Source organism: Serpula lacrymans, assembly GCF_000218685.1.
Source record: "Serpula lacrymans var. lacrymans S7.9 unplaced genomic scaffold SERLAscaffold_14, whole genome shotgun sequence".
NCBI lineage: Eukaryota > Fungi > Basidiomycota > Agaricomycetes > Boletales > Serpulaceae > Serpula > Serpula lacrymans.
Window position 1 is genome coordinate 507,326 of NW_006763303.1, and position 27,613 is coordinate 534,938.

Below are 27,613 nucleotides of genomic sequence, written 5' to 3' on the forward strand. Positions count from 1 at the left end.
AGCCAGAGGTTTAATGGGAAAAGCGTTCGAGAACCAAGACATGGAGAAGATAAGAAAATGATAAAATGGTCCTTACAATTTTAGATAACCATTAAGACACCAACAGTGCAAATATTAGTTCCTTTGGATATTTTAAACACTATTTAGTACCTTGAAAGAACATTCATATATAACTAAAAACATTTTAAAGGACTTACTAAGATACTAGCAGTACAAATAATAATCCCATTAGATTTTTTAGATAATATATAATGCCATTAAAGGACAGCAAAAGTAAATTAGGGACATTCTACTAGAGCAACTGGGATATTTAGTGAGAAATAAGTAGTATCCAAGGTAGTCCCATTAAATGTCTTGAACAGCATAATACTCCCAAAGGATGTCCAAAAGGTTGACTGAAGTGTCCCCGTTACACCTCCGGCTCTAGGGCTAGAGGTATCCTTTGCTATCTTGCTCCTCATAGCCCTAACAGGCTTTCTTAACCATCATTACCATCTCATATCCCAGATCAGAGACTGGGTAACACTCCCAGCCAGCCAGCACAATGGGTAGGGATTGTACCTCATCATGAGGATACAGTTCCTGAACATACATGACATACCTATTATTAGTACATTTTCTCACCTGCTGCTTAATCCCTGAAGTTGTACAATAAGTTGTTTCATCCTCAGACCACTTTTGTTCTATTCTATTTCCGGTCTAAGAGATAGACAATTAGCTATAAAAACCTGTGAGGAATTGATTTTTCTTATCACATTCCCGTTATGTCGTGGTTATCCGATTCATTCCCTGTCACTCCTCTCGCTCTTGGACTAAAGATTACAGCTGGCATTCTATTACTTTTATCCTTTTTCTTCTTATTCTCCATTCATACTCACGTCCTATCGTACTTACAACAAAGGAGAACTGTTGTAGACCCTCGAGAAGATATCCAAATGACATAGCAATGATCCAATGCTATGTCTGGGAATACTTCGGAGGGATATTGATAAGCAAGGAAGGCTATGAGTCAGCGCCTTCTCATGAGCTTACTGATATAACCAATCGTACATCTCTTACCAATACTTTCTCTCATGCAATTAGTAAAAACAATAGATCGGACCACTTTCTCTTTTATTTCTTATTGGTTAGTTAATTGGTCAGACCACTTTCTTAACTCTTCCCTTTCTCGGTCTGACCATTATTGTTCACTATATAAGGAAGTACATACTCGATGTATTATTCTTTAGTTCAATATTAGTTTGGATTCACGCCCATATCAATACTCTTCAACTCTCATACCCTGCTTCACCGCCTTTCAGCAAGGACTTGACCAGGCATTGAGTTTTGTTATATAGCTTCATATTCATTGCCTGACAAAACCCTTGAGTTTACTCTCAATCCTCTACTTGTAAAAATCTCTAGCATCTGTCAATCTCAAACTTATTGTACCTCTTACTCCCTGCAAATTGCAATCAGAGATGGGTATTGTTTTTGTTATAATATAATGTTGCCTCACACATACTCTTCTTGTCCATCCACTATCACTGGTGGTGTCGGTTTTGGTTTTGGTTTTGGTTTTGGTTTTTCTTGTTCTTGGAATTTAGGTTCTCTGTATGGAGTAAGCTTAATCTCGTTGAAGACCAGATGGATGTTTCACCAAGTTGTCGGGAGTTGTAGTTTATAAGCTGATTTGCTTATTTTTTTGATGATTGGAAATGGTCCATATCTTTTATCATCCAGTTTTTTCGCTGGTCGGTCTGTTGAGATATTGATTGCTTCCACATATACCTTGTTGCTAATTCTATATTCTACCGCTGTTCTCTTTTTCTTATCATACTGCCTTTTCATTTGTTCCGCTATTTTCTTTAGAGACTTTTCCACTGTCTTTCTCATTTCTGTCATCTTTTTCACAAACTCCTCTGCACTTTTGTTCTTTACTTTTTTTCCTGTGTTATCCTGTGTTCTAGGGTGATACCCTTGATTTAGGTAGAAAGGACTGTATCCTGTAGCAGAGTGTTGTTTGTTATTATAAGAGAATTCTGCTAGAGTAAGCCATTCTGCCCAATCATCTTGTTTATGATTAACAAAGATTCTGAGATACTGTTCTATCTCTTGATTTATCCTCTCCATTTGTCCATCTGTCTGTGGATGCCATGTGGTTGATGGACTTCCTTCAATTTTGAGTAGTGTATCTAAATCTTTCATAAATTTGAGACAAATTGTGGTCCCCGATCTAAAATGATCTTTTCAGGTATCCCATGGTTTCTGAATACATTGTCCTTTCTTTTAATAATCCACTGTGATATTTCTGGCTCTTCTTCTTGGTTGATCTGGGTTGTTTGTATAAAGAGCTTTTTATCTAATAGTATTATATTTCTGTTATCATCCTCCCCCCTGTTATAATCTGCTTGTCTTGACAATAGATTGGCTTTGATGTGTTTGTTGCAGGGCATGTGATGGATTGTGAAGTGGTATTGACTTAATTCAGTCATCCATTGTCTATTTAGCTTCCTAGGTTCTTTGAAATATAGTATATTCTGGTGATTGGTCCAGATTTCAAATTCCTGTTCTGCATCTATCAAATAATGCCACCATTTGCTTAGAGCCGTCATAATTGCTAAGAGTTCTTTATCATAAATCTCATAGTTGCGTTCTGTGGGGTTTAACACTTTTGAAAGATATGCTAAAGGTTTCCAATCATTGTTTTGTCTTTGGGTGTCAGAACCATGGCCTCTTTGGAGTAACAGAGCTGCGGAGTACAGGGACAAAGTATGGAGGACGAGATGGGGAATCGGCTTAGCTCGTGCGCTAGACCCTTCCAAGGACCTTGGTCCCTAACTCTTTGAAAGTGGATGGAGGAAAAGTGTGAGGCAATGTTATACTATAACAAAAACAATACCCATCTCCAATTGCACTTTGCAGGGAGTAAGAGGTACAATGAGTTTGAGATTGACAGATGCTAGAGTATTTAGCAAGTAGAGGATTGAGGGTAAACTCAAGGGTTTTTGATGAGGAGTAAAACGGATAATTCAAGTAACAAAAAGCTAAAGAACAATACATGAGCATGTAGGGCTTTTGGCTTTTATAGCTAATTGTTCAAAACCTAGTATTACCATGTCATCCTCCACTGTATTCACCACCCTCAGCTCCATTGCCAGGGCCCTTAGCCCCATCCCCCACCTCATTACAGAGGGGGCCGCCTGTCAGGGTGGGATGCCGGCTGGTCTTGAGGAGGCACGTAGTGCCCGCCTCTTGTCCGTCCAACAGTGTCTTACTGTTGGAGAAATTGTCACGCTAGTGCCTATGCCCTACACCAACACTGTTTGCGAGTTCTTGAAACTTGTCTTCTCTTGTCACGAGAAAGAGTTGACAACAGACACAGCTCATAAAAAGCTGCAAGCTCTGCGCGATGCGGGAAATTTCCCCTCTTGGCTAGGTAGCTCTAGCCCTGAGATGCCGCTTACAAAGTGGTTTAAAGAGGAAAACAGGGAGGAGAGCTCTGCACTTGAGAAGGCACATCTTGCTTATAAGAAAGAGCAACTGGACCGGGCAATTGCCCTTAAGGGTTCAGAAGCTTCTATGTACCAAAACTCTCTCGTGCCACACACCATGTACGATCATATTGTACCAAATTTCAGCATCATCCACAAAGAGCAGACGAGGCTCTGCCAGATCCCCACTCTGGGAACAATTGATAGCCACAGTATTGAAGGGCCTTTAAGGGTCGTTGCATGGGAGACATCTCCAGGAGTAGATAGAGGGTTGAATGTGTGCAAACTGGACTGCATTGCATGGGCAATGCGAGCTTACGTACTTGCTAACACCAAATATCACAAAGCAGAAGTGAAAGTGCAGAAGAAGCAGTCCTTGAAGGCAGACACCAATGTTGCGATGGGAGAAGCGATGACATCATCAGGAAAGACACTTTGGCTATATAGCAGAGGCAATACTATCTATGCTATTATAGCTCTAATAGTACTATATAGCAGATGCAATATTATATATGCTATAATAGCTCTGATAGTACTATAGCAGAGGCAATACTATTTATACTATTATAGCTCTAATAGTACTATATAGCAAAGGTAATACTATTTGTGCTATTATAGCTCTGATAGTGCTATATAGTAGAGGCATTACTATAAATGCTATTATAGCTCTGATAGTGCTATAGATCAGTTGCTCGGTGGTGAAGACCGGTCAGAAATTCTGCAGGTTGATTCTGGCGTAGTTGCTATCCTCCTCTTTGGGGTAGACGTCCCATCGTCTAATTAGGGCGTCCGGTGTAGTCCCAAGTTCTCCTGGTCGGAAATGGATGATCATGTTGAACTGCAAGAGGAACTCCTACCAACAGGCGTGTTGCCAGGTCAGGAGTTTTGTCTTGGAGAAATAGAAATATTCTAGGTTCTTGTGGTCGGTAACAGCATCATCCGAAGAAGAGGAACCTTCAAGGTAGTGTCTCCACGTTTTGAAAGCTTCAAAAATTGCGAGTAGTTCTTTATCATGGGTGTCATAGTTGAGCTCCGGAGCGGTAAGGGTGTGGGAGTGGAAAGCCACTGGGTGGAGTTCTCCACCCGGATTTGAGATGGATAGGATGGCAGCGCTGGCGTAGTCCAAAGCCTCAGTTTCTACGGTTAGTTGAACGTCCAGAAACCAGTGTGAGAGCACCGGAGCAGTTGTGAAGGCACCCTTGAGTGCTTTGAAGGATTTTTGACATTTGTTGGAGAAATTCCAAGGTGTGTCCTTCCGAGTGAGGCAGGTGAGCGGAACAACAATACTGGAGTAGTTGTTGATGAAGCAATGGTAGAAGTTGGTGAACCCCAAGAAACACTGTACGTCCTTAATTTTGCAAGGTTTAGGCCAGTCCCAGATGGTTTGGACTTTGTTGTCAGACATTGTGAGGCCTTTTGGAGAGAGGAGGAAACCAAGGTATTCAACGGAGTCGGTATGGAAAAAACATTTGTTGGGGTGTGTACAGACCATTAGCGCGGAGCCACTGGAGTACCTCCCGGACATGTGCTACATGCTGCTCAGGGTTGTTGGAGAATACTAGGACATCGTCAAGGTAGACAATGATGCAGACATCAAGAAGGTCAACAAATATTGTATTGACAAAACATTGGAAAGCTGCAGGAGTGTTGGTGAGCCCAAAAGGCATCACCTGTAACAACCAAGAGTTATTTACTCTGGCGCACACAGGAACACACTATAAAGAACATGATGGAGAGTGGTTACCCCTTAGGCTGCAGTGAGTTAGTTGTGCTAGACAACAGGAGGACTCGCTGAGTCCTTCCCCATGTATTGCTCTTGTATATATAATAAAATACATGAGGTACTGTACAGTTGTAAATAAAGTTCAAAGTCCGATGTCTAGCATGTGACCGGTCACATGATGAGTCTAGACACTGGTCAGGTGATGTGTCACATGACTGGTCATGTGACTATGAAAAGTCGAAAATGTAAAGTAAAGTAAATGGTCACATGACTGGTCATGTGACTTGGAAAATAAAAGTAGGAGTACAAAAGTGAAGCGTAAGTAGGTGCTGGTATGTTAATTGTAACATCACCAGCCACTCGTAAGATCCGTAGCAGGTTTGGAAAGCGGTTTTCCACTCATCTTTGTCTGCAATCTGTACTAGATGGTAGGCATGTTGGAGGTTGAGCTTCGTATAGATTTTGGTGCAACTCGGAATATCTAGGAGGTCAGAGATACAGGGGAGTGGGTAGCAATCTTTCTTCGTGATCTTGTTCAGCCCATGGAAGTCTATGCAGAGCCTGAGGGAACCGTCTTTTTTCCAAACAAAGAGCACCGGGGCTCCGTGTTTGGAGGAGGAAGGGCAAATGATCCCAAACAGGCAGAGGTTGTTGTCAAAACGGCGCTTGCATTCTTCCAGAGTAAGTTTCCTGTCCTTGCCCAACTTATTGGTCAAGTCCAGAGATTTTGGGGTGTGGGAGTGGTGGGAGTGCAAATGGGAAATGGTGTTTCCGTGGGTTGCGGGCTTTGCAGTGGACGTAGAGGAGGATGTTACGCACAAAGTGCTTAACAAAGTCTGAGGGTTCGTCGAGTTTGTTCAAAGAGACTTATCCGAAGACAAGTTCGAGGATGTAATTCTGAATAGAGGGATTCCAACGGTTGTTGGTCTTCTTCCGTATGGAAGTCTGATCTTGGAAGTTCTAGCTTTGTAAGCGTGAACTGCGTAGAATCGTATTGGAGAATACTACTACTGTTACAAGCGTATTTATAGAGAAGTAAGTCGGCGATAGGAGTTACGTCCTATCTAGGGTAGGTCTGTCCGTTGAGGACTGAGTACTATACAAAGTAATAGAAATGCGAGAAGAGCGGAAGTGTATGTGAGGGATGTGAGTCATCGGTCTGATGGTATAACCGATGAGTAAAGAGAAATGAGTAGTCCGTAATATAGGTAGACAAATCGTAACAGAGGACTGTTTGGAGGAAGACATGGTATTGGTGCTCAACGGGGATTTGGGCTGGGTGGTAGTTTCCCTGCTGATGTAACAACCGAGAGTTTGTTACCCTGGCGCACAACTCAGACAAAGCACAAGGAAATACCATCCAGCAGTATGTACTGCTGATCAGTTGACGAGAAATACCAGCTAGCAGTATGTACCGCTAACCAGTCAGAGAGTAAATGAGAGGGAGTGGTTACCCCTTAATGGTAGGACCGAGTTAGTTGTGGGTAAACAACAAGAGGACTCGCTGAGGAGTCTCCTGGATCTATTGGGTATTTATACTACTACAGTTTATTTGTATGTATGTACTATACAGTTGATGGAAGCAGTGGCTGATGATGTCGTAGGGCGCAGCCCGTGTGACCAGCTCCACTGCGTGAGATACTTGTATCTAAAATAAAAGAAAGCAGTGCAGCGCGAGAAAGTGGAGTTTCAACAAAAGGGAAAGTGCCACATGGCACTGCGTGTGAAAACTACACAAGAAAGTTAGAGAGGAGAATGAAAATTAAAGGTCTGAACATTTGTGTATTGTAACAGCTGACTTTGCTGTGTCGTTCCCAATAGCAAGAGTCAATGGTTTGAGCAAGGGTCTGTAACTCCGTGAGGGAGTCTGGTTTTCCAATGCGGGAGATTTTGTCTTTGATCCTCGCAGGGAGTCCTTTGTAGAACTGATGTTGGAGTGCGCCCTCGCCCCATCCTTGGATTTGGGAGGCAAGACAATTAAATTCCACCATATACTTATTTAGATGTTGATTCTCACACATCTGGAGGTGCTCAATCTGTGACTCTGTATCTCTGGTGGGGTCATGAGGCCCAAAATTGGAGCAGAGCTTGGAGTAGTCATCCATCCAGATAGGAATGGTAGCGAGGTTGTCTGGGGTCAGGATATCCGGCTCAAACCAATCCAATGCCATTCCCTGAAGGAAGGAGATAGTGTAGTTGATTTTTGCTCAGTCAGTTCAGAATGCGCCCAGACAGTCGTTGAAATTCAGTTGACACTGCACAATGAAGGAGCAGAGTTTTGGGGGTTGGAGCCATCAAAGGTGTCCGGCTCTGTGACCTTAGTGCGTGCAGAGATGCCGCCAGGGGTACGTCTAGACAACCGGGCAAGTAAGGCAATTGCTTGAGCCAGAGTAAGGTCTTTGGCATTCTCATTTTCTGGCTCCATGCGGGGTAAATCTGCGAGAGCGGGTATCAGAGAATCCAGAGCAAGGGTCGGGGTACGAGGTGAGCCAGGAGGGATTGGGGAACCCTGGGGGTACAAGGTGAGGTCGGGCGTTGTCATGCACCAAAGTTGATTGGTAGCATGGACAGGTGTCAATAACAAAGCGAATATTCAAAAAGACTCGCCTTTGCGCCACACAGGCACAGTGCCACGTGGAATAGTAATTAATATTGCCTTTTTCGAACTTGTGGCTGATCAGCACCACCTCTATTAGGCAATCCAGTCACGCTCACCTTTGCTTTCCATTCGGTACTTTCCGCGTTTCGGCATTTTGGCAAATTTTCGCGTCGCCACTGGCTATACATTGCATTGCGCCCTCGTTTTTGTCGTTTCCTTCACTTCTCTTCCTTTGCCTAGCCCCACCATAGGTCCCTTACTCTCGTTTTTATTTTCACCCGACGGTTGTTTCTGGATCCCCATTCTAATCCACTTTTTCGTCACCTCCACCCTCCTCCTCCTCATCTTATTTGCACCCCCACCATTTCTGATGTCACCACTTCCTATCCGCTTCCGTCGCCGATCCGTTGACTACCACGTGCCACTGCTGATATCAGCAAAGCCCCAGCGGCCGGTCCAAATAGGGCAACAGGTCCATCTTCATGACATCGATCTACCATCATATACCATCAAATCATTGGTTGCTCGTCTTGCCTGGTTGGAGCGTGGGTGGGTAGTTTTTGAGCTGGAGAAGGTTCATCCCCTTGCGTTGCCCATGTACATTGCCATCCCATTCACTTGGGTACACTTATCTTTTGTCCATTGTCTTCGCTACAGCTACACCTACCACACGCTGCCTGGGCCTCACTTGTTTCAAATTGGGACTACTCCTCTCCCTCCCTCGTTTGACCAGGTGGTCCAACACAACTAGTCCATTGGTAAGGCCATCAAACTGTCGGATTTGGACTAGGTGGTGGACCGGTGGCTCCAGTTTCTTTTTTCAGCAGAATATTCATTTACAGTGCAATTATTTTTGATTTTTGAATCATTTTTATGGATACATATTTTTTTAGAATGCCTGACTGACAATAAAGGAACTGTGTTGATACTGGTAGTGTTTTGCCTTGCCCTTTTTTTTACTGTGTCTTCCCATGACATCATGATTTTCCTGCTCTCTTTTTGCTATTGGACTTTACTCTATGGCTGTACAAACCTGTGACATTACTCACAGTATTCATTGTTCTATCCCTTTCTTTTCCTTTTTTTGACAATCTTATCCTGTACTACCTATGCAGGATTTGTCAGCGTATATTCCTTCCTTCATGTTCTTTCTCATTCTTTTTGCACAGCTATACTGTGCATAGCCTACTTTTCTTTCACTATATAAACTCCTGTATTTTACCTTGTAAAAAAGAACAAGAACTCGATTCCAGACTTCTTCTCTAATCTTAAGTCCACTTCTTACTGCTACTTGTGATCCAGTGTGGTCACAACACTTCCCACTGCTACCACTGTTAATTACTGTCATCATCACTTCCCACTTCTGAAGTCATTGTTATCCCTTTCAATTAGAGTCCTTCTGAGCACTACAGTTTGTGCGTCAGGAGCCTGCTATCACTGGGAACCTCGTCACCTTGTCATCCTCGTTGTTCTCAAACCTACCTTGTGCTACAATTAGCAAGGTAGTGCTCGTCTATACTCGCCACAAAGCCCCTATCTTTCTATATTCCCACTATCCTTCCTCCTCAAAACCCACACCCATACATCACTGGGTTTTACTTTGAAGGATCATTATATGTACCACCCCACGAACAACCAGACCACTCCACTGTTCTAGGAGGCAAAGCCCATAAACAAGTTCCGTGGAATCTGGGAGGATTGTGTGTTAGTTTGTTTTTGTGTGTGGTTTTTCTAACAACAGTTCTCATCATCGACATCGTACATGGAACAAAACCTTTGATCGCAAGCTCCAGGAGCTCAGTTTCACAAGACTAAATGCAGAAACATGTCTCTATGTATTCTGGGACAACAAACAAATATGCTTTGTTGTTGTCTATGTAGATGACCTCCTCCTAGGAGCTTCATCCCAAAAATCCATGGATATCACAAAAGCCAAACTCGAATCCATATTCAAAATGCAGGACCTTGGAGAAGCAAAATACATCCTCGGAATAGAAATCCAACATGATCATTCAAACAAAGCAATATCCCTATTGCAACGCCAATACATTGACACAGTCCTGGAGTGTACTGGAATGAAGAACTGCAAACCAGTATGGACACCAATAGCCCATGGATCAAAACTCCTCACAAATGCTCCAGGGGAAGATATTGTGCAACACAAGATGCATATTGACATTGCCTACATTGTTGGAATACTAAGCAGACATAGCTCAGCTCCAAGGAGCCATCACTGGGAAGCTGCAAAATGTGTCCTCCGATATCTGAAAGCAACCAGGGACATGGAACTACAATATGATGGCACAGATGTCTCCATGGACATGGATTTCTATGGATATTCAGATGCAGATTGGTCTGGAGACCCAGACACATCTTGATCAACATCAGGCTTTGTTTTTATCACCATCCGAGGAGCAACCTCCTGGACAAGCAAAAGACAAAGCATGATAGCTTTATCCTTCACGGAGTCAGAGTACATTGGATTGAGCAATGCTGGACAACACCTTGCATGGCTTCAAACATTTTTTGAAGAAATTGGACATGCTCAAAATGGACCTACAACATTGCACTGTGACAATCAAGCAGCTATTATTCTTACACGAGATCCACAGTTCCGTGCTCGCACAAAACACATTCAATGGAAATATCATTTTATCCAAGATGACTTAGTATCAAAGGGAGAAGCAGTAATCAGATATGTTCCTACAGGAGATATGGTTGCCAACATTCTCACTAAACCCCTCACTCACGAAAAACACTGGAAATTCTCTAAAGCTATGGGACTATGGTTGCACTCGAGTGGGAGTGACAAAACCGGATAAACCCGGTCTCTGCCAAAGCAGCCATTGTTCTCCATGGAGCATAGCCACCACTCCATGGAGTCACCATTGTACTCCTAGGAGTCATTATACTGTAGCGAGTAGCACCTCCGACTATAAGTAGTAGGGGGTTTAGTATAGAAATACCTCAGTTGTTTCTATAGCCTCTCGGGCAGCGGCTGAGGTATGTTACATTACATTTATTAGAGATCACCTTAAACTAACATCCATTGTAGTTTCACTTAGGTAAATAATAAAGTTGTTTCTATAGCCTTTCGGGCAGCGGCTGAGTTTCACTTAGTTTTATTATAAGTTGATCCCCACAGTGTCATCCTTACACCCCTCATTAGACTATGATCTGTATATTTCACTCAGCACCCTGAGCATAGTTGCTCACTGAGCATGTTGGAACTTTGGAGTACACTGCAAGCAGAGTAGCAAGTGTGATATCACACAACCATCACGCCGGCTTTGAACCCCCTTCTTCCTCAGCTTGTTGCAAAAGACTGAGGGTAAGTTTTGTTTTCTCTCACCTCATTATACTTATGTTGATGGTTATTTATACTTAGTTCTCATATTGTCTAGTTTTCACAGAGCAGGAATATTGGATTGCGAAAGTAGAAACATATCCGAAGTGGGTCCTACATACATGCATGGCACATTTACTCTATAGCAAGATAGCAAGTAAACAATAACTTTAATAGGTGATTCAACTGAAACTAATATCAGGCATGACTCTAGTACTTAGCTCCAGTATCAAGAAAACGACAACTTGAACTGCAATTCTAGCATGCGAAGACGTGTCAAACTGGGTTTGTATCGGGTGGATGGCGACGTAAGACGGATACAATGTCCAATATGGGTAGAGGATGCTCGAGCACTGACATCTCGAAGTGTGCATACTGTGCATAGTCTGTAGTCTCGGTATCTAGGCCCTGATTAGACCCCATTTTCGGGTTGGACAGTTCAGGTGAGCATGAGTTACGCGATGTGTTTTGAGTTGGCACTGTATGTGGATGACGATTTGATATTTTGGGTGTGTGTACGGATATGCGACGACCAGGTAGACGTTCTTGCCTGAACAGGACATGTTCGAGAGAGGAAATATGCCAAGATCAGTGGAGTTGGCAGGCAAATAAACATGGTACACACCACTTTCTTCAATCTTTGAGGATCGCGAAGATACTAAAGTAGCTAGTAAGGAAGCCTGCCACAGCACGGTAGCTCTTCTTTGCTTCTGTCGTAAAACCAAAAAAAGAAAAAACAATGATGGCGTACATCACAAAACACCATCGCGTGTATTGTATAGCAGCGGTTTGCGCAGGCATTGCTTGCCACTCAGTAGCTGGAACCTTTAAAACATAAGAAAAATCAGCATGCAGATAATCCCACCCAGGCCAAGGAACAACTGGATTTTCAGTTGCATCCTGTATAATTGCCCATAGACTGTTCGGAACTGTGCAGGCGACTATCACAAGGGCCAGTGCCAATAGTCGGCAAAATGGTTCATCATGTTTCATGAGTTCTTTGAATCCTGCTCCCCGCTGTATCAAGGTGCGAATAATAACACCTGAATTTACATGATTTTCAGCGGGTGCTAGACAACCATTGAATACCTACCTAAATAAACCAGAATTATAAAAGACACAATGATCGGCCATATAAAAAGTAACGGGTAAGTGGGCTGCGTGTTGTATAATGCAAAATAGCAGCTTATTTCCTCGTAAATGATGAAGCGGGTAAATTGAACAATATAGGCTGAGATAAAATAAGTATAACCTTGCGGACAACACATAGTAAGAAACCTACATGAGACCATGTACAACATTGGAACTCCTATGACCAGAAAAAAGTCACATGTAATGGCTCTCCAATGCTGCTCGTAAACAATAAGAAATTGATCAGTGGGTGATAGTACTATAAATCATACTCTGATTTGACTGGGCCGGTTTGTGGTTATGTTTCTTGTGACAAAATACAAATGACGAGCAATACATAAACCCGCTGACTGCACCCCAATTCCCCCGCCTATCATCAAATGAGATGCTGTGAACAATTGATTAGACAAAAAAAACACTAAGCCAGGATCCACGTACATATATCACACCACACAGGTGCCCAGTTGGTCACATTATGATCCCAAATGATTGAGTTTACGAGTCCATTCAAGCAAAGCAAGCCTATCCATATAACGAGGGCACATGTACCAATATTTCTTGCTACATCAAGACATCAGCACCACTGACTTTGATTCAAACGGGGGACATGACCTTTTATATGGAGTGGCAAAAGGATACTGACTAAAACAAAGCCGATGAATGCAAAACCAGAAAAAACATGGTTAGTGGACACCATGATCTTTGAGATAGTAAGGTATGACTTGGTCACTGCAGCGAGGATGGGCTGGGAGGAACTCTTGTTACGATGCTTCCTTTTTTATACCATCTCGTTCAGGAAAGGCAAGCTATACAAAAGGACCGCTACAATCAAGATCCATGGGAGAATCAGACGGATCTTTGCACTGGAGATGTTGACAGCGCAATTGAACATCAGCCCTAGTTTAGATCTACGTGGCATACACTAGGACCATATTTCAGTGTACCACTGCAGCGGAGTATTTCAGACGCCGTCAATGTAAGATCGTTGCTAAACATTGAGGATGCTCGCGAAACATAGCGCAACACAGGCCTGGGAGTAAGTTGGTGTCTTTGCACGGGTATGATCATCATCGTAAAAGCTATGCACTACATGTTGATATCAATAACTAAGAACACCATATAATATGGCTCAAACATACTTGAGAGGCTAGATACAGAGAACTTCTTCGGGATCAACTTCTGTATCAATATCGGGATCCCGTGCTTCAAAACTCACCATTCTCTCCCTCAACTCGGATGGTAGCTAAGTGGATATCTTCCTGTCCAAGTACCAAGGGAGATAATGTCCAATTGACGTATCTGGATCTGGGGATGGTGGGAGAGTGAATGGGCAAGAGGCTTACGCTTGGAAGAAGCCGCCGGGAGTTGATTCATAGACGTGCAATTTTTCAGGTCACTTCTGCAACAGTGCAAAAGGGCTGGCATCTACGCATCTAGCTTTGTGATGATCTCCTCTCTCTTCCCAATGTAGAGGTGGCAAGTAATCAATCATCCACACCTATCAACAACTGAATCGTCATAACCCACCTTCCCACATTCCCCAGCTCTTTCTGGCTGAGCTTCAACCCTCTACCATCCGAAGTAGCGGTAGCTGGGGGTAATACCTTTCCTGCACAATTATCGAGTCGTGAGTACACACCTTGAGCAGTCACCTTTGCCCTGGGCTAGCGAGGACAACGTATCTTGAGCTCAAGTTAGAGGATGTGTTGTTTATGGCTCCGAGATGGGAGAGTTATTGCGATAAGGAGGAGGCAGTCGTCATTATGAACGGGTAAGAGGGTATGGTGGGACGCTGTATCGCATGTGGAGAATCCAATAGATTGAGTAGGTGACTGGGAGGAAAATGAAGAGAATTCCGAGCTGAGCAGATGAGATAGATATCATTGTGGTAAATGAGGGATGGATGCGAGGACAAGAAGAGCTGGAATAGTGAACGTTAGGACATTGGATATTGAAGTCGCAAGAGACGTAGCGCTTTCTTGCCAATTCACGCACGCAATCACTAAACCGAGACAATATCAACGAAAGCGGGGACCAGCAATATGAGTATGAATGCAATACATAGTTCTGCAAGCTCGCGAGGATAAAGTTAGGCATGAGCTGTGGTAGAATCTGTGGGGATGGGTGAGGGGATGGGTGAGGACGGCGCGACAAAAGAGAGAGAAAGAGAAAGAGAGGGGTTAGAGGTTGGAAAGCAACAATGAAATAAAATATACAATGGACTATCAATTACCAATCGCCTCACTTTGTAAGTCTTCTCCTTGGTGATCTCCTCTATCTCGATTGGTTCCTTTTACCTGCATGTCAGTTCCACACCGCATTCCCTGCCATCTCCACTTCTCACTGCGGCGCTATTATCGTGCTTTACATTAGACGTCGATGACTTGCATTTTCACCAATCTTTCCTCTATCCCCTCGTGCCAGGCACAAATGATCATTTTACAGCTTTGCAATCCTCCGCTCTTCCTGCTTTGTCTCCCATCAAGCTAACGTGCGTGTCCTTTGCTTTTATAAATCTACACAGACCTGTTTAATTATCATATAGGGAGTAGAGTAATCGAAACCCTGTCTGTAAAGTGTAAATTTACTGCTAAACCACTCTTTTCTTTCAGGCCAGACGAGTTGCACCATCAAATAATCTAATCCTGCTGACAGTGTCTCCCCTTCGCTCACACATAGGACAATCACGGCCCATCAAGCACTGCATGGCTTGATATTACGGACACTCGTTTAGATTTTTTGGTGTTCTGGGGAAGAGGTAGGGGATAATGAACATGCTACCAGCATATTCAAGGTGAGTACAAGCAATCCCCTCTATTTTTGTGTTGGTCAAACGACAGATATCAGTATCATATCACAACTGCGATACAGCCATAATGCTGACTATTTGGATACTGCGTACATGTTATTCCACCAATTACAGGGCTTCAATGTCGTTAAATTGCATCAAAGTAGTTTTGTGTCATGCTGGTGCGTGTTTTGATAGTTCTGCTACTCCTGAACTCGAGAGAGTTGGCACAAATGTGGACTGTGTCTGGCATACCACAGAGTATACTATCAAGTACGTCCCATGCCCTATATTTGTTCACCGTCCGACTTGAATCTCAGTTAATTATTACTACACCATCACTATGTCCTGTTGCGCAAACACGCATGGGTGATCAGGATACGCTTCTCAGTTTCTCAAGATGCCCCCTCCTGTCCTGTGTACGCTCTTCCTATCGGTAAAAGGACATCACCGGCTCAATATGTTCATGAATATGTGTGCAGAGCGCAGCCTTGCTGTTTTATGAGAGCCACAGTATTTGTTTCACCATCTCGGGAGCATCATTGCTGCTCTTGGTCGCCTACAGGCCTATCAATCAGCATATATCATTGACGTGCCCTGGCTCATCAATTTCCATCTTGTCGTTGTTTTCACAGACGCTGTGGGGAGGCCACGAATATACTCACCTACTCTGTCCTCCCAGCCTCTTTCAACTTAATCGCTATCTTTGCAGCTTCTGGTCCGCCTGCCAAGCAATCTTTGCTCCTCCCGTCTTGGGCCGTCCAGAGTCTTGTAAGTGCCTTGAACGTGACATAAGCCCTTTCTCACAAGGGACGAGAAAGGAGGATGGGGAGGGGCCAGTCACTTTTGCAGAAGCACTCTCGGGCAAGACTTGTTTTTCTGAATTCAGATCAAATATCCTCCAGTACACCTTCAAGCGTCTCCCCCGCTCGCTCATCTATTCATCAAATACAATCCCACCGAAGAATATCAATGAAAGGAGTTGTGAAACAATAGCACAAAGTTTTTCTAGTCGACATGGCTAACCATATTCAGTAAATGTTCTCGTCAGGTGTTCAATTGGCTGTGTATCTCTTGACGGTAAGCAAGTCGGTGACCTGACCTTGTTTACGCTTACGATTGCTATAAATCTGATCTGTACTGTTTTCAGGAGCGATTAGCGTCAGGCTTGTTCAAAGTGCTCAGCATCTGTGAAGCTATCTCACCGTTCATATCCATGAACATTAGTATCATACCCACAGAGCTGAGCAACAAATACATCCTGCTCACGTCTTTTGCAGGTAAGTACAAACACTAAATTCAATTCATTGCTTTTACAGGAACTATCAAAATAAATTATTCATCTCAGGTTCTTCAGACCATACCGTACACTACTTAAGCCTCATTTCCCTAGCTTATTCTGTATTTTCTTCGGCAATAAACCTAGCCAGCGTGATTTTTTCCTCGGCTTGCTGGGTGTTTCAACCTGTGGGGGTGTTGCACTAAGAGTCTCCCTGGCTGACGTTGACGCTGATTCCTGTGGGTGGGCCTCTTCGATGAGGACAGTACTAAGCGGCACCAACAGCGCAGATGCTCTTGGTAACGACAGGAGCTGACCAGCGGGTGGATTATTGTGAATGCTCTGGCCGTATGGGTCCTCGGTCACTATGGATCTTGTATGGTTGTTTGAGTCCCGTTCGGAATATGGCTCAGCAGTATGCCCCGAAGTTTCCACCGCATCCACTGCTTGACTACTACTTTCTGGTTCCACGACCACGCCAGTTTCAGATGATGAACCAAGTACTTTGACCACTACAGAATCGTATCCCCGTCCATTGTAAACTACAATGGGAACTACGGAGTGTGATTAGCTGTATGCTACTAGCTGAAGAAAAGATGAGTGAACTGACCTAAAGCCTTGCTGGCCGTCTGACAGGCAGTCCAGTTGCTACCATACACAAAGTGTTCATATGATACATGAACGCTGTCACGCCTACCAATAACCACAAGAGCCTCTGGGCGGCACCAATAAGGCCTTAGGTCTGGTGGTATCCAATGCATCAGAAGTGGATGCATGTTCGCCATTTCATATGATATCCACCCTGAGAAATTAGGAAGACCTGTATGTCTCTCCCAATCTAAGGGGACTGCAGGTGGAAAAACACTTGTTGCCTGGCTATGGCCACCATACAACTCGACAAGCTCACCACGCCATGTGGTGTGTGTCTCCATTGTATGACTCTCAGAACCTGAAGCCCTTTCTGTGGCATTCGGAGAAATTGCAATAGATGTGACCCAATGATTGCGTCCTTGGGAAAAGACAGACATTAGCTGAGCAGAGATGGCATCCCAGATTCTCACAGTGCAATCAAGTGAGCCAGAAACCACTTTCGTGCCATCAGGAGAAAATCCAACAGATGTGACATCACTAGTGTGGCCTTCCAATGGGTCAGCCACTAGCTGACCAGAGGTGGCATCCCAGATCCTCACTGTCTTATCCCTTGAGCCTGAAACCACTTTTTTGCCATCAGGAGAAAATCCAACAGATCTGACACCCTTTGTGTGGCCTTCAAATGGGCCAGCCACTAGGTCACCAGAGGTGGCATCCCAGATCCTCACTGTTTTATCCTCAGAGCCTCAAACCACTTTGGTGCCATCAGGAGAAAATCCAACAGATATGACATAACTAGTATGGCCTTCCAATGGGTCAGCCACTAGCTGACCAGAGGTGGCATCCCAGATCCTCACTGTCTTATCCCCCAAGCCTAAAACTAATTTGGTGCCATCAGGAGAAAATCCAACAGATGTGACATAACTGATGTGGCCTTCAAATGGGCTAGCCACAAGCTGACCAGAGGTGGCATCCCAGATCCTCACTGTCTTATCCTCAGAGCCTGAAACCACTTTTTTGCCATCAGGAGAAAATCCAACAGATCTGACACCCTTTGTGTGGCCTTCAAATGGGCTAGCCACTAGCTGACCAGAGGTGGCATCCCAGATCCTCACTGTCTTATCAAGAGAGCCTGAAGCCACTTTGGTGCCATCAGAGGAAAATGCAACAGATGTGAAACCATCTTGGTCACTTCGTAAGATATTTAGTATAGGCGGCCACTGTTTATCCTTGCCAGACATAATTCTAATGGTGCACAGAAAATATGGCAGATATGCTCTGGATACCAGTGAGTTGTCTGGTGCCCATGGCAGAGCAGACAGGTAGATGTGAGGCAAACTCTCAAAAATTGGCACATCAAAATTGGCAATAAATCGACGTGCATCTTGTGCAAATTCTTCTAATTTTCTATCAATGACCTGTGAAAAAGCAAAAAGCTATTATGATTAGTGAACATAAATTTACAGTAGTTGGCTTACCTTGAGTGAAGGCGACGCAGCAATTAGGACAGCATGGGCACTTGGCGCATTGTACAACAGCGACATGACTTCCAACCAGTGGAGTAACTTATGTTTGAAAAATCTCTGCAGCATTTCTGCCAACCAGGCGCAACCAGCCAATGATGCTCTGGCGTCAGCAAGGTGCTCTCCCCAATACCGAGACGAATAGCTCAGATGGTCAGGAATATTATCCTTGATACGCTTTTCCCTATCCTTTATATCGCTGTTCCGCAGATATGATGTCTCGATTCCACATATATTAAACCTCAACCCGTCCTTTGGGTTCTGCATAATCTGCATGCATCCACGCAAGAGATCCAAGTTCCTCGCGCTCTCTGTATTGCGGTGAATGCGAAATGCATCAGGACACCAGTCCGAATCCAAAAGAAACTCCATAAACGACAAATGCTCGATGCGAACCATCCCGTCTTGGCCCACCGAGATAACAGAAGTCAACTCTCCCAAAACACGATCAATTGCAATTGCAATGCTATCCACCTCGCCACGAGCAGCGAAATACTCTTCCAGGTATTTGAGTGACAGTGGAACTTTTGCGAACACTATAGCTCCAAGCAATGCCTGCACCACCTCATCAATATCTCCTATGCTGTCCCACGCATTGGTGGTTATCTGCTTATACAGATGATTGACGCTATGCTCTATGTCTAAAGGCCCTCCGGAGCGTATTATCTCTAGTCGCTTTAGTGGATCACCTTTTTCTAAGAAGCGCATGGCGGTTTCTGCCCAGATAAAAAGGCCCGCTGCACGACCTGTAAACTGTTCAAGAACATCAGGTCCTGGCCAGTCAGTAGTTTGTAGGGTGCGAAACCTCTTCTTCAATGCACCAAAACGTTTATTTAAAAAAAGCACGAATATCTGCAGTCGCTGTAGACGTCACTTGGTTTCCAGTTGGTAAAACGATATCTTCGCAGGCTTCACGAAAATCCGAAGGGATGCGATCGTCTCGACTGGTGATGATTAATTTGAACGCCTTGGACAACTTTGACCACTGTGTGAGAGTATCCAATAAAGCCTCCCGTTGAGACTCCCCAGACGAATCATCGCACTCATCAAGTGCATCCACTACAATGACTGGATACCTAAAATCAAGAGGACAGCAACATTAGTCGTGAGTCTCTGTACAAAGTAACCATTGTATCCTACGTATGATGTTGCTGATCCTCGCCGTAGTTGGCGTTCAAACTCTCTACAATGAGAGAATTAAAATGATCTTTGATATTCGGCCTTTGCGGGTTTAGCCGGCCGCTCTTTAGAGTTTCTATGATAGTGGAAGCAATCCTGAGATCAAATTGAGCGAGCTCATGTGCGATGGTACGCCACAGAGCAGCGGGATTGCTCAGAGATGCATCACCGCGTCGAAAAGAGAAAAATCCACCCAGAATACCTTTGTTTGATAACTGAGAGTTTAGGCTGGAAGCGATGGCTGACTTGCCTGCGCCAGGACTACCTTTGATCCACAGGATGTTCTTTGCGCTCGGATCCGCAAGCCAGATGTCGATTCTGTCGAAGATATCTTGTCGTGTGCCATCCATACATGGTTGGACATAGTGGCGATTGTAATCTACAGGATTCAACCTCGCTAGGATGACCTCGTCTGAGGCGCCAGACTGGTTAATGGTAATGTTTGCGTTGAGCTGATCTCGTCCGATGTCTTGATAATTGTCGATGTTAGCTTCAGCATACGATCCAGTTTGAGTGAAAGGCATGATCGATGAGTAGAACGGCGTAGAAAGACGATATTTGTGAAGTTGATGTTGAGGGGGAGAGAAAGAGTGGTGGAGGGAAAGATGCGTGGGTGTGAGAGGCACACGTGTGTACAGCAAGGTGTCCTCGTGGTCGGTGTTGGCCGGACGCTCGATGCATCCTTCTGTCTGAAAGACGCTATATGATTCGTTAGTCCACATTTCCCCATGTTCAGGCCTTCGACGAATGTTATATACTTGTCCTACTCAGCAAGGATTAGAAGACTCGCAAGGTGGCTCAAAATTTTATGTCGACGAGCAAATACCACGGCGTGAAAATCTATGTTTGAATATTCGTTCCAACAAGTCTTGTCGTCGAGCACTTGTCTCTTGTTCCCTTCCGCAATGTAATCACGCTCTAATCATTAACAGGTGGCCCCCTCAAACCGATAACTTAGCATCAGTGGATTCAACGCTACAAACAGTGGAGGTTATCTCGTCGCGAATTTTCATTTCAACTGCTTCATCCTCGAGGAATTTACGCCAAGTTCGGTTCCTTCGCTAATAACTTCTTGGTCGTCAATCCTGGGGTGGATGGGGAGTTTGCCGTTGTGGCTGATTGACCCCCTGCTCAGATCTAACCCACCCCTCCTTTTGACTATGAGGTAGCATTCCAGATCGTCTTGTATTATGTCTGGAGGGGATCATACCTGGTTCACCGTATGCGATCGTAGCTGAACCTGAACTCGTGAGAGACGTCGAACGCCTGAACAACGTCTATCAGGTCATAGAGCTTGATATCAAGTCTGTCTACTCGCACCTTCTTTTCTTACACCATCTGACTTGCATCTCAGCAGACCATGACTATTCCATCATGTTGTCCTGTCGCGCAAACACGCACGGGTGATCAGAATACCATCCCTACTTCCTCGCGCTACACCCCTTTCCTCCTGTGGACAACCTATATTGGTAAAAGCATGTCGGTGGCTCTGTATGTTCGTGGAAATGCGCGCAGCCTTGATGTTTCATGAGACACAGGGCTTGTTTTACTATCCCAGTCGTACCTTCTTCGTCGCATTTAGTCGCCTACTAATCCATATTTTATGCTTAACCAGCTTATTTCGTTGACATGCCATAGCTCATCAGTTCCCATCTCACACCTTTGTTTTTGCAGATGGATCAGAGATGTCATCGATCTACCCTGCCCCCCCCAGCCCCATGCAACTCCACCCGCCGTCTTCGCAGAGTCCGAACCGCCTTCGAAGTACTTTGCTGTGACTCCGTTTTGCGCCACCAGAGGTTTATAAGCGCCTCCAGGGTGGCATCGACGCCGTATTTCTTACGAGGAACGAGAAAAGAGGATGGAGAGGAGCTAGTATATTTTGCGGAGATCGCATGGATGCCATATATACGTGTTCGTGAGTACTCTTTTTCTAATAGTACGCTTGTAGGACGGAATTCACGCGGCTTTCTGATTCACTCCATGCTCTATTTTGCATTTCTTTAATTATAGGGAACGATTTCTATGCCTGCGCCCTACCGTACTGAATGGGCAAAGCCATGTCATAGTGGCTAGCAATATAAATGTGGCGAGGACTGTCACTTCTCACATCTTGTCTCATCTGCGTTCGTATTCTATTATCCTTCATCCTTTCTCGCTAACAAATTCGCCGTTGAACCTATTCATCCATGCCTCCCAAGCCACCGTGACTCACGCTCTTTGTCAACCTGCCCCTTAGTCCTCCTGGTCTAGTCGCTGCCTCCACTATCCAACCGCGCCAACTTTACCAACTGGTCCTCCAATACGCTCCAAAGAAACTGCAAGTGCCAAAACAAGTTCCATACACAACACATCCCTTAGCTTAAACAATGTTGGCGGTGGGGCCTTGCATTATTCGATCCAGGCCCGGTGTCGTGACTTGCCACGTTCTCTGTCGGTTCGAGCTCTCGTATGCCCCTTCCGAGGAGGGTGCATGAAACTGGGAAGAGCGGATTGAGATTTATTTTGTGAGGATTATCGGTGAATATGGTGCGAAGGACCGGGAGGGTTATTGGTGCGTACTTGGTTTTTGAGGATCAGTTTAGTAGTAGAATGTGTTTTTTATTATTATAATAAACTTCATCTCTTGCAAGTAACAACGTGGCAACTTCGCTGTTCCCTGCTTTGGCTGCCGACGAGAGTGGTGTCTGGTCTTGTGTATGTTGCAAATTTACGACGCAGCCTCGGTCGAGAAGTAAGTTCACCGTGTGTGCATGTCCCTGATCTACTGCGATGCGTACGAGTGAGCAAAGGATGGATTGAACTATAGCCGCGCCATTTTGTAACTGATAATCAAGGGTTCGAGTTAAGCCGAAAAAGGCACACAGATCCAGTGTTGAGCCTGCATCAGAGGACCAACGATCACTCGTGAACCGTGTGGCCAATTTGACTCTGTCTTCGCAACAAAGAAGATGAGAATCTTGTATTGCGGCCTGATTCGTCTCCTCAGCAGAACCACGTGCACGATTGCCCCAGGTTTCCACCGCATGATTGCTCAACTCCCCACTAAACCGCCACTCCTCTACTCTGTGTACCAATAGCGATCCGCAGATGACAGTGGTAGTTTTGTCAAAACTTTCAGGGAAACGTCAGCAATTTCTCAGTGAGGGTCCGAGCATAACCATTTCTCGTATTTGCTGAAGTACTCCTGCGCAGTGTAGTCTAATGGGGTGCTGATTAGACACAGCCCGTAAATTGAAGGATAGCAAGGCACTCACGAATCAGACGCACAATAGGACCTGCATCAACCACGACTAAACCAGCACAAAGCTTCACGACGGCGGTTATATTCACGAGGTCAGCACTGGTGGTTCCATTGGTAAGTTCCGAGTGAGGGTCCGAGCATAACCATTTTTTATAATTGCTGAAGTACTCCCGTGCAGTATAGTCTAATGGAATGATCAGACGAAGCCGGTACTGGAAGGATATTGGAGTACTCACGAATCAGGCGAGCATTGGAACCTGCATCCACCGTAACTAAGCCAGCACATAGGCCCAGTATGGCGGCTATATCCACGGGCTCATCACAAGTAATTCCAAGATAGCCACGTGAGACCGTTAGGGCATGTTGGAGCTCCTTATAGACAGTATCCACCTCGGTGGATAGCTTTTCGAGATTATTGCGAACATCTGCACGAGTCACCTTGGTTCCCAGCAACTCTATATGCAGAAGACATAGTAGAAACCTTATCCAACATCAAAGTCAACATTTTCCAAGAACAGATTTAAAAAGCACACACATGCCGTTTGCGCATTTTGTTATACCGTCGATAATCTCATCTCTTGTCTCAGAGAAGGATCTCCAGCAATGAGCCTAACTAGCGTTGATCCTGGGAGAATACGACCTTTGACATACTTGCGGATATCATCTTTATGTGCGCGAACGTGCATGCTCTGGGCATCACCAAGAGCTTCCCCTATCGCCGTGATATCACGCGAGGTCACCAGAAGATTGCATCCAAGAGACTGCAGCCTACTAAGCAGTTCATAACGCTTGTTGCGTCTTTCCGCGATCTCATCCAAAGCGTCGACAACAACAAAAATTTGTGAGACATGCTTGATCTCCGAAAATTAGAAATTTCTTTTGCAGATGACGTTGGCATCAATCCTTGACACGCTCGAATGTAGATAGGGATAAGGAAAATCTTGAACGAGCTGCTTCAAGAGACTTGCGACAAGGTCATAGACCGTTTGAGCTGACTGGTCTTTTTGGGTGAGATGATCGACGATATACGATCAAAAGGTATAGAAGTTGATCAATATATAGACCTAAATTATTCCTCCAAGGTCATACTAAGCACTTACGAATACCGCGACACCGCAGCGCTTTTTTGTCGCCTGCTTCCCATTCCTTGAACATTTCGCCATCAACTACCCAATCACCGGTCCCCCTCTCGTCAGTTTCCGCAGACCTCGCTTTGCCTTTGACGAAAATTCAGCAGAGGAGTGGAGTGAGCCACTCATCTAGTTTTCGTTGCGCCCCGGCTACTTTTGATTTTTTTCCGTGTGTTAAATCCTACTGCAGAACATGCGGTGAAATGGAAACGACGCTCACCACTATCCCCCACCGTGCCGGTCAAATGTAACGGCGCCACCATTGATTTGGCGGCCACCGCTAATAGCATTGGACGTACCCCCCCTGCGCATCGAGATCGACGTAGGGGGCAGGGCAGGCTTTGTGCCGCTGCACCCCGAACACCGACACCCTGAGCGCTGAGCATCCACAACATGACTCGGAGCCGACATCGAGAAACCCGCCGAAAAGTCTCAAATGATAGATAACGGCACGCGTCCTCAAGCTTCTGCGATGCGTCAACAATGTCCACCACGCACTAGACGCACGGGGCCAGGTCTGTCAGGGAGTGAGGGAGGGGGGGGGACACCGGTGAGGGCGTACGGTTGGCAATATCGTTGGCAATACTGGTACACCGTGACTGATGTAGCCAGCAGCTGAGGCCCGGGTTGACGGATAACTGATAACTTCCAAGTTTGTTGAGGATGTGTTGGCTCTGCAGGCGGCACTGCGCACCTGTACATGTGTTTAATGACTACTCATCGTCCCAGCTTCGAGTTCCGAGCAACGAGACCTTTAAATTCGCTGAACCAGTCGATGATCGATGATCATTCAAAAAAAACAACGAAATAATGATAATAACGTATACCGCATACCGCATCAACAATATCAACCAACCACAAAAAATAAAATCAACATCGCCTTCAGACTATCCCGTACTCAAACACCGTCGAAAACCAAGCGCAAAAAAGGAGTAGGCAAATAAAGTTAATAAAAATATCAGTACCAGTATCCTAACCACTCGTCGTAAAAACCCACATCGTATTCCAGTATCCTAACTTCGTTTTATAGCACTAATCATTCATTAAAATCAAATGTTCCCAGTCGACACGATACGCAAGCGGTGAAAAGAAAAAAATGTAAAGAAAGAATGGCGTAGGGAGGATAGGGGGTCCGAAGAGAATAGAAGAAAGGGATACGACGAGAGTGAGGTCGGGTGAATGGGTAAGAAGCAGGACGGCACGAGAAACCCTCAGATCACACAATCATCTTTCGTCATCTTATCCACCCCACCCCACCTCACTCTCAACTCCCAGCTCTTAGCTCTCATTCTCCAACGCCTCCCTCTCCAGCCTCTTCTTCATCGAGCTCACTACAAACCAACACAATCAATTATCAGCCCAGCCATTTTTAAACGTAGACACATAGTAAAGCGACACCGACCTTCTCTCGATATCTGACTCGAATTCATCCAATTGGGAGGGAAAGCAGCTACAATCTAATCACGAGCCGCGTCAGCACCAAAACACAAAGTGAAGAGTGAAAAACAAACCTTTTGATACAACACCTTCCGAAGTCCCTGCTCGCTAATCTGTGCATTGTTTCCTTCGAGTTCACTGTGCGAACAAAAAATCACAATCAGCATCGGCTCATCCCCGACACGACAAGAAACCCAAACGAATCCACCAAAACCCCCAAACCGCTCAGGAAAATGTAAACACCCAACTCGCCCAGGAAAACCCAAACAACAAAACAAAAACAAAAACCCAAAGAGAAAAAAAACCCCAACTCACTTCTTCTCATTCTCCAACCTACAACACTCATTACTCAACATCACCAACTGCCACACCACCACCTTCATCGCGTCCGTCATCCTATACCTCTGCGTCGGCGGGTGACTCTCCTTGTCCTTGTCCTTATCCTTATCCTTGTCCTTATCCGCATCCTTCTCCTTGTCCGCATCCTTATCCTTACCCCCGTCTTTACCGGCCCCGTCGTTGGAGGCGGAAGAGGCGGCAACGGCGGCGGCAGCATCGCCCTCGGGACCGCTCGCCGCGTCCTCTGTGGATTGTCGGTGAGAGGTGGAGTGAGGAGGATGAGGCTCTCCGCCCGCTTCGGCTTCTGCTTTAAGCTTCTCCTGTCGCTTCTCTGGATGACCCAAAAAAGGAAAAAAAGAAGAGTGAGCGAGTTAATCATGGATTTGTAAATTGAAAAATAAATCGAGTGAATGTGAACCGGAAAAGCGACGGGCGCATGGTGATGACGCAAGAAAGAGAATACGCAAAGAAACGCAACAACGCGCGAAAAAACACACAAAGAACAAAAAGGAAGAAGAAAAACACAAAGAGAACACACATACCCCAAGCCACCACGCTCTTCTCCCACTCCTCCTGCGCCTTTGCAAACCCTTCCTTCGTGAGCGCCGAAAGGTCCCCAAGGAGCGCTTCTTGCCGCGACATGAGGAGCTTCGCGTGGTCGTGGAAGATGGTGCGTTTGATCAATTTCTGTTTGGCGTCGTGGGCAGCGTAGTTTATCGCAAGCGTCATTCGTCATCATAAGCGTTCGTGGGTAATGGCGACAGGAGGTACAGCGCAAGTGAGAATCAGTATCGAAAGGAAGCATAAGATGAGAAAAAGCATCACTAACCGTCATCGTATACCGATTATACGGAAAGAGCGCAGGCATGAGATTAAAAAAATCGTCATCGTACTCGTTCAGGTGGATCGCCTTGAGGGCTACTTCGGCGAGGATGGGCTTGAGGGAAGGCGGGAATTTGCCTTTGGATTCCCATGATTCTGTACAAGGTGGACATGCAAGTTAGCGAGATGCAAGCGTCGGCGGAATCAACAAACGTACCTTTAGCAATAGCAGCCTTCAGATCGTCAAAAGCCTTCTGAAGCTCCGGATGAAATTCGCGCTACAACACATTAAAAAGCATAAACCTCATTGAGCACGACACCACCACGAGTATGCGCAAGAGCTTACGACGTCCACAATCTTCCTCTTCTTGCCATTCTCCTCCACCACGGTATAGTTCTTCCGCTTCTTGGACGCCTTTTCCTCGCTCACCATCATACTCAGGGACATCTCCTTGGTTTCTTGTTTTGTGTTGGCGGCGAGGGTGCTGGGGCCGGCGGTGGAGATGGATAGGTCTGGTTGGGAGGTGAGGGGTTTTCGTGATTTTGGTTTCTTTGGGGTTCTGCGAGAAGGGGGGTGAGGATAGGACGAGAGAAGGAGAAGAGATAAACGCACTTGTCTTTAAGTAAAGCGACCTCCCCACTGGAGACATAAAACCCCTGCTGCTTCGTCTGGGCGAAATAAGTGCGTTCGTCGATGGCAAGCTCCGAGTCGTCGATGAAAGGATCGCTGATATCGTAGTACTCCGTGCCTAGGTTCTTTTTCTGCAACGACATTGGCATGTGAGCGGTGTGGTGTATTGGTATGGTAGAGTGGTATGAGAGGAGGTACGGGAGAAAGGCTAGGAAGTGGAGCGAACAAGGCGTACCTTTTTCTTCTTAGGCCTCTCGTTGGCATGGTCGTCGTCATCGCCCTCGCCCTCGCTTTCACTCGTGTCGCGTTTGAGAGGGACAGGCGTCGGGGCCCTCTCACCGGTGGACTTTGCGAAAAGAGCGATATCAACCTCGTAAT

At 45.3% G+C, this 27,613-nt stretch overlaps 5 protein-coding genes across 5 annotated transcripts; 2 read left to right on the forward strand and 3 right to left on the reverse strand.

The window, feature by feature from the left end:
- Positions 1–3,096: 3,096 nt before the first annotated feature.
- On the forward strand, positions 3,097–4,257 carry SERLADRAFT_442406 (uncharacterized protein; the record flags this gene model as incomplete). Its single annotated transcript, XM_007322955.1, has 2 exons — positions 3,097–3,593; positions 4,140–4,257. The coding sequence occupies 2 exons, from the start codon at positions 3,097–3,099 to the stop codon at positions 4,255–4,257; spliced, it is 615 nt and encodes a 204-aa protein (XP_007323017.1).
- Positions 4,258–11,774: 7,517 nt separating this feature from the next.
- On the reverse strand, positions 11,775–12,969 carry SERLADRAFT_352118 (uncharacterized protein; the record flags this gene model as incomplete). Its single annotated transcript, XM_007322956.1, has 6 exons — positions 11,775–12,184; positions 12,235–12,372; positions 12,424–12,490; positions 12,545–12,660; positions 12,711–12,833; positions 12,885–12,969. 6 exons carry the CDS (start codon positions 12,967–12,969, stop codon positions 11,775–11,777), a joined length of 939 nt encoding a protein of 312 aa, XP_007323018.1.
- A 3,472-nt stretch (positions 12,970–16,441) lies between these two features.
- Positions 16,442–20,206, reverse strand: SERLADRAFT_418007 (uncharacterized protein; the record flags this gene model as incomplete). The annotated part of the gene is made up of 6 exons (XM_007322957.1): positions 16,442–16,881; positions 16,950–17,675; positions 17,763–18,348; positions 18,409–19,199; positions 19,300–19,529; positions 19,594–20,206. The coding sequence occupies 6 exons, from the start codon at positions 20,154–20,156 to the stop codon at positions 16,442–16,444; spliced, it is 3,336 nt and encodes a 1,111-aa protein (XP_007323019.1).
- Positions 20,207–20,375: 169 nt separating this feature from the next.
- SERLADRAFT_477686 (uncharacterized protein) lies at positions 20,376–21,163 on the forward strand (the record flags this gene model as incomplete). The annotated part of the gene is made up of 3 exons (XM_007322958.1): positions 20,376–20,477; positions 20,565–20,936; positions 20,987–21,163. 2 exons carry the CDS (start codon positions 20,380–20,382, stop codon positions 20,695–20,697), a joined length of 231 nt encoding a protein of 76 aa, XP_007323020.1.
- A 515-nt stretch (positions 21,164–21,678) lies between these two features.
- SERLADRAFT_477687 (uncharacterized protein) lies at positions 21,679–23,631 on the reverse strand (the record flags this gene model as incomplete). Its single annotated transcript, XM_007322959.1, has 4 exons — positions 21,679–22,833; positions 22,890–23,060; positions 23,113–23,357; positions 23,412–23,631. Coding segments are annotated over 4 exons (480 nt in total).
- Positions 23,632–27,613: the final 3,982 nt, after the last annotated feature.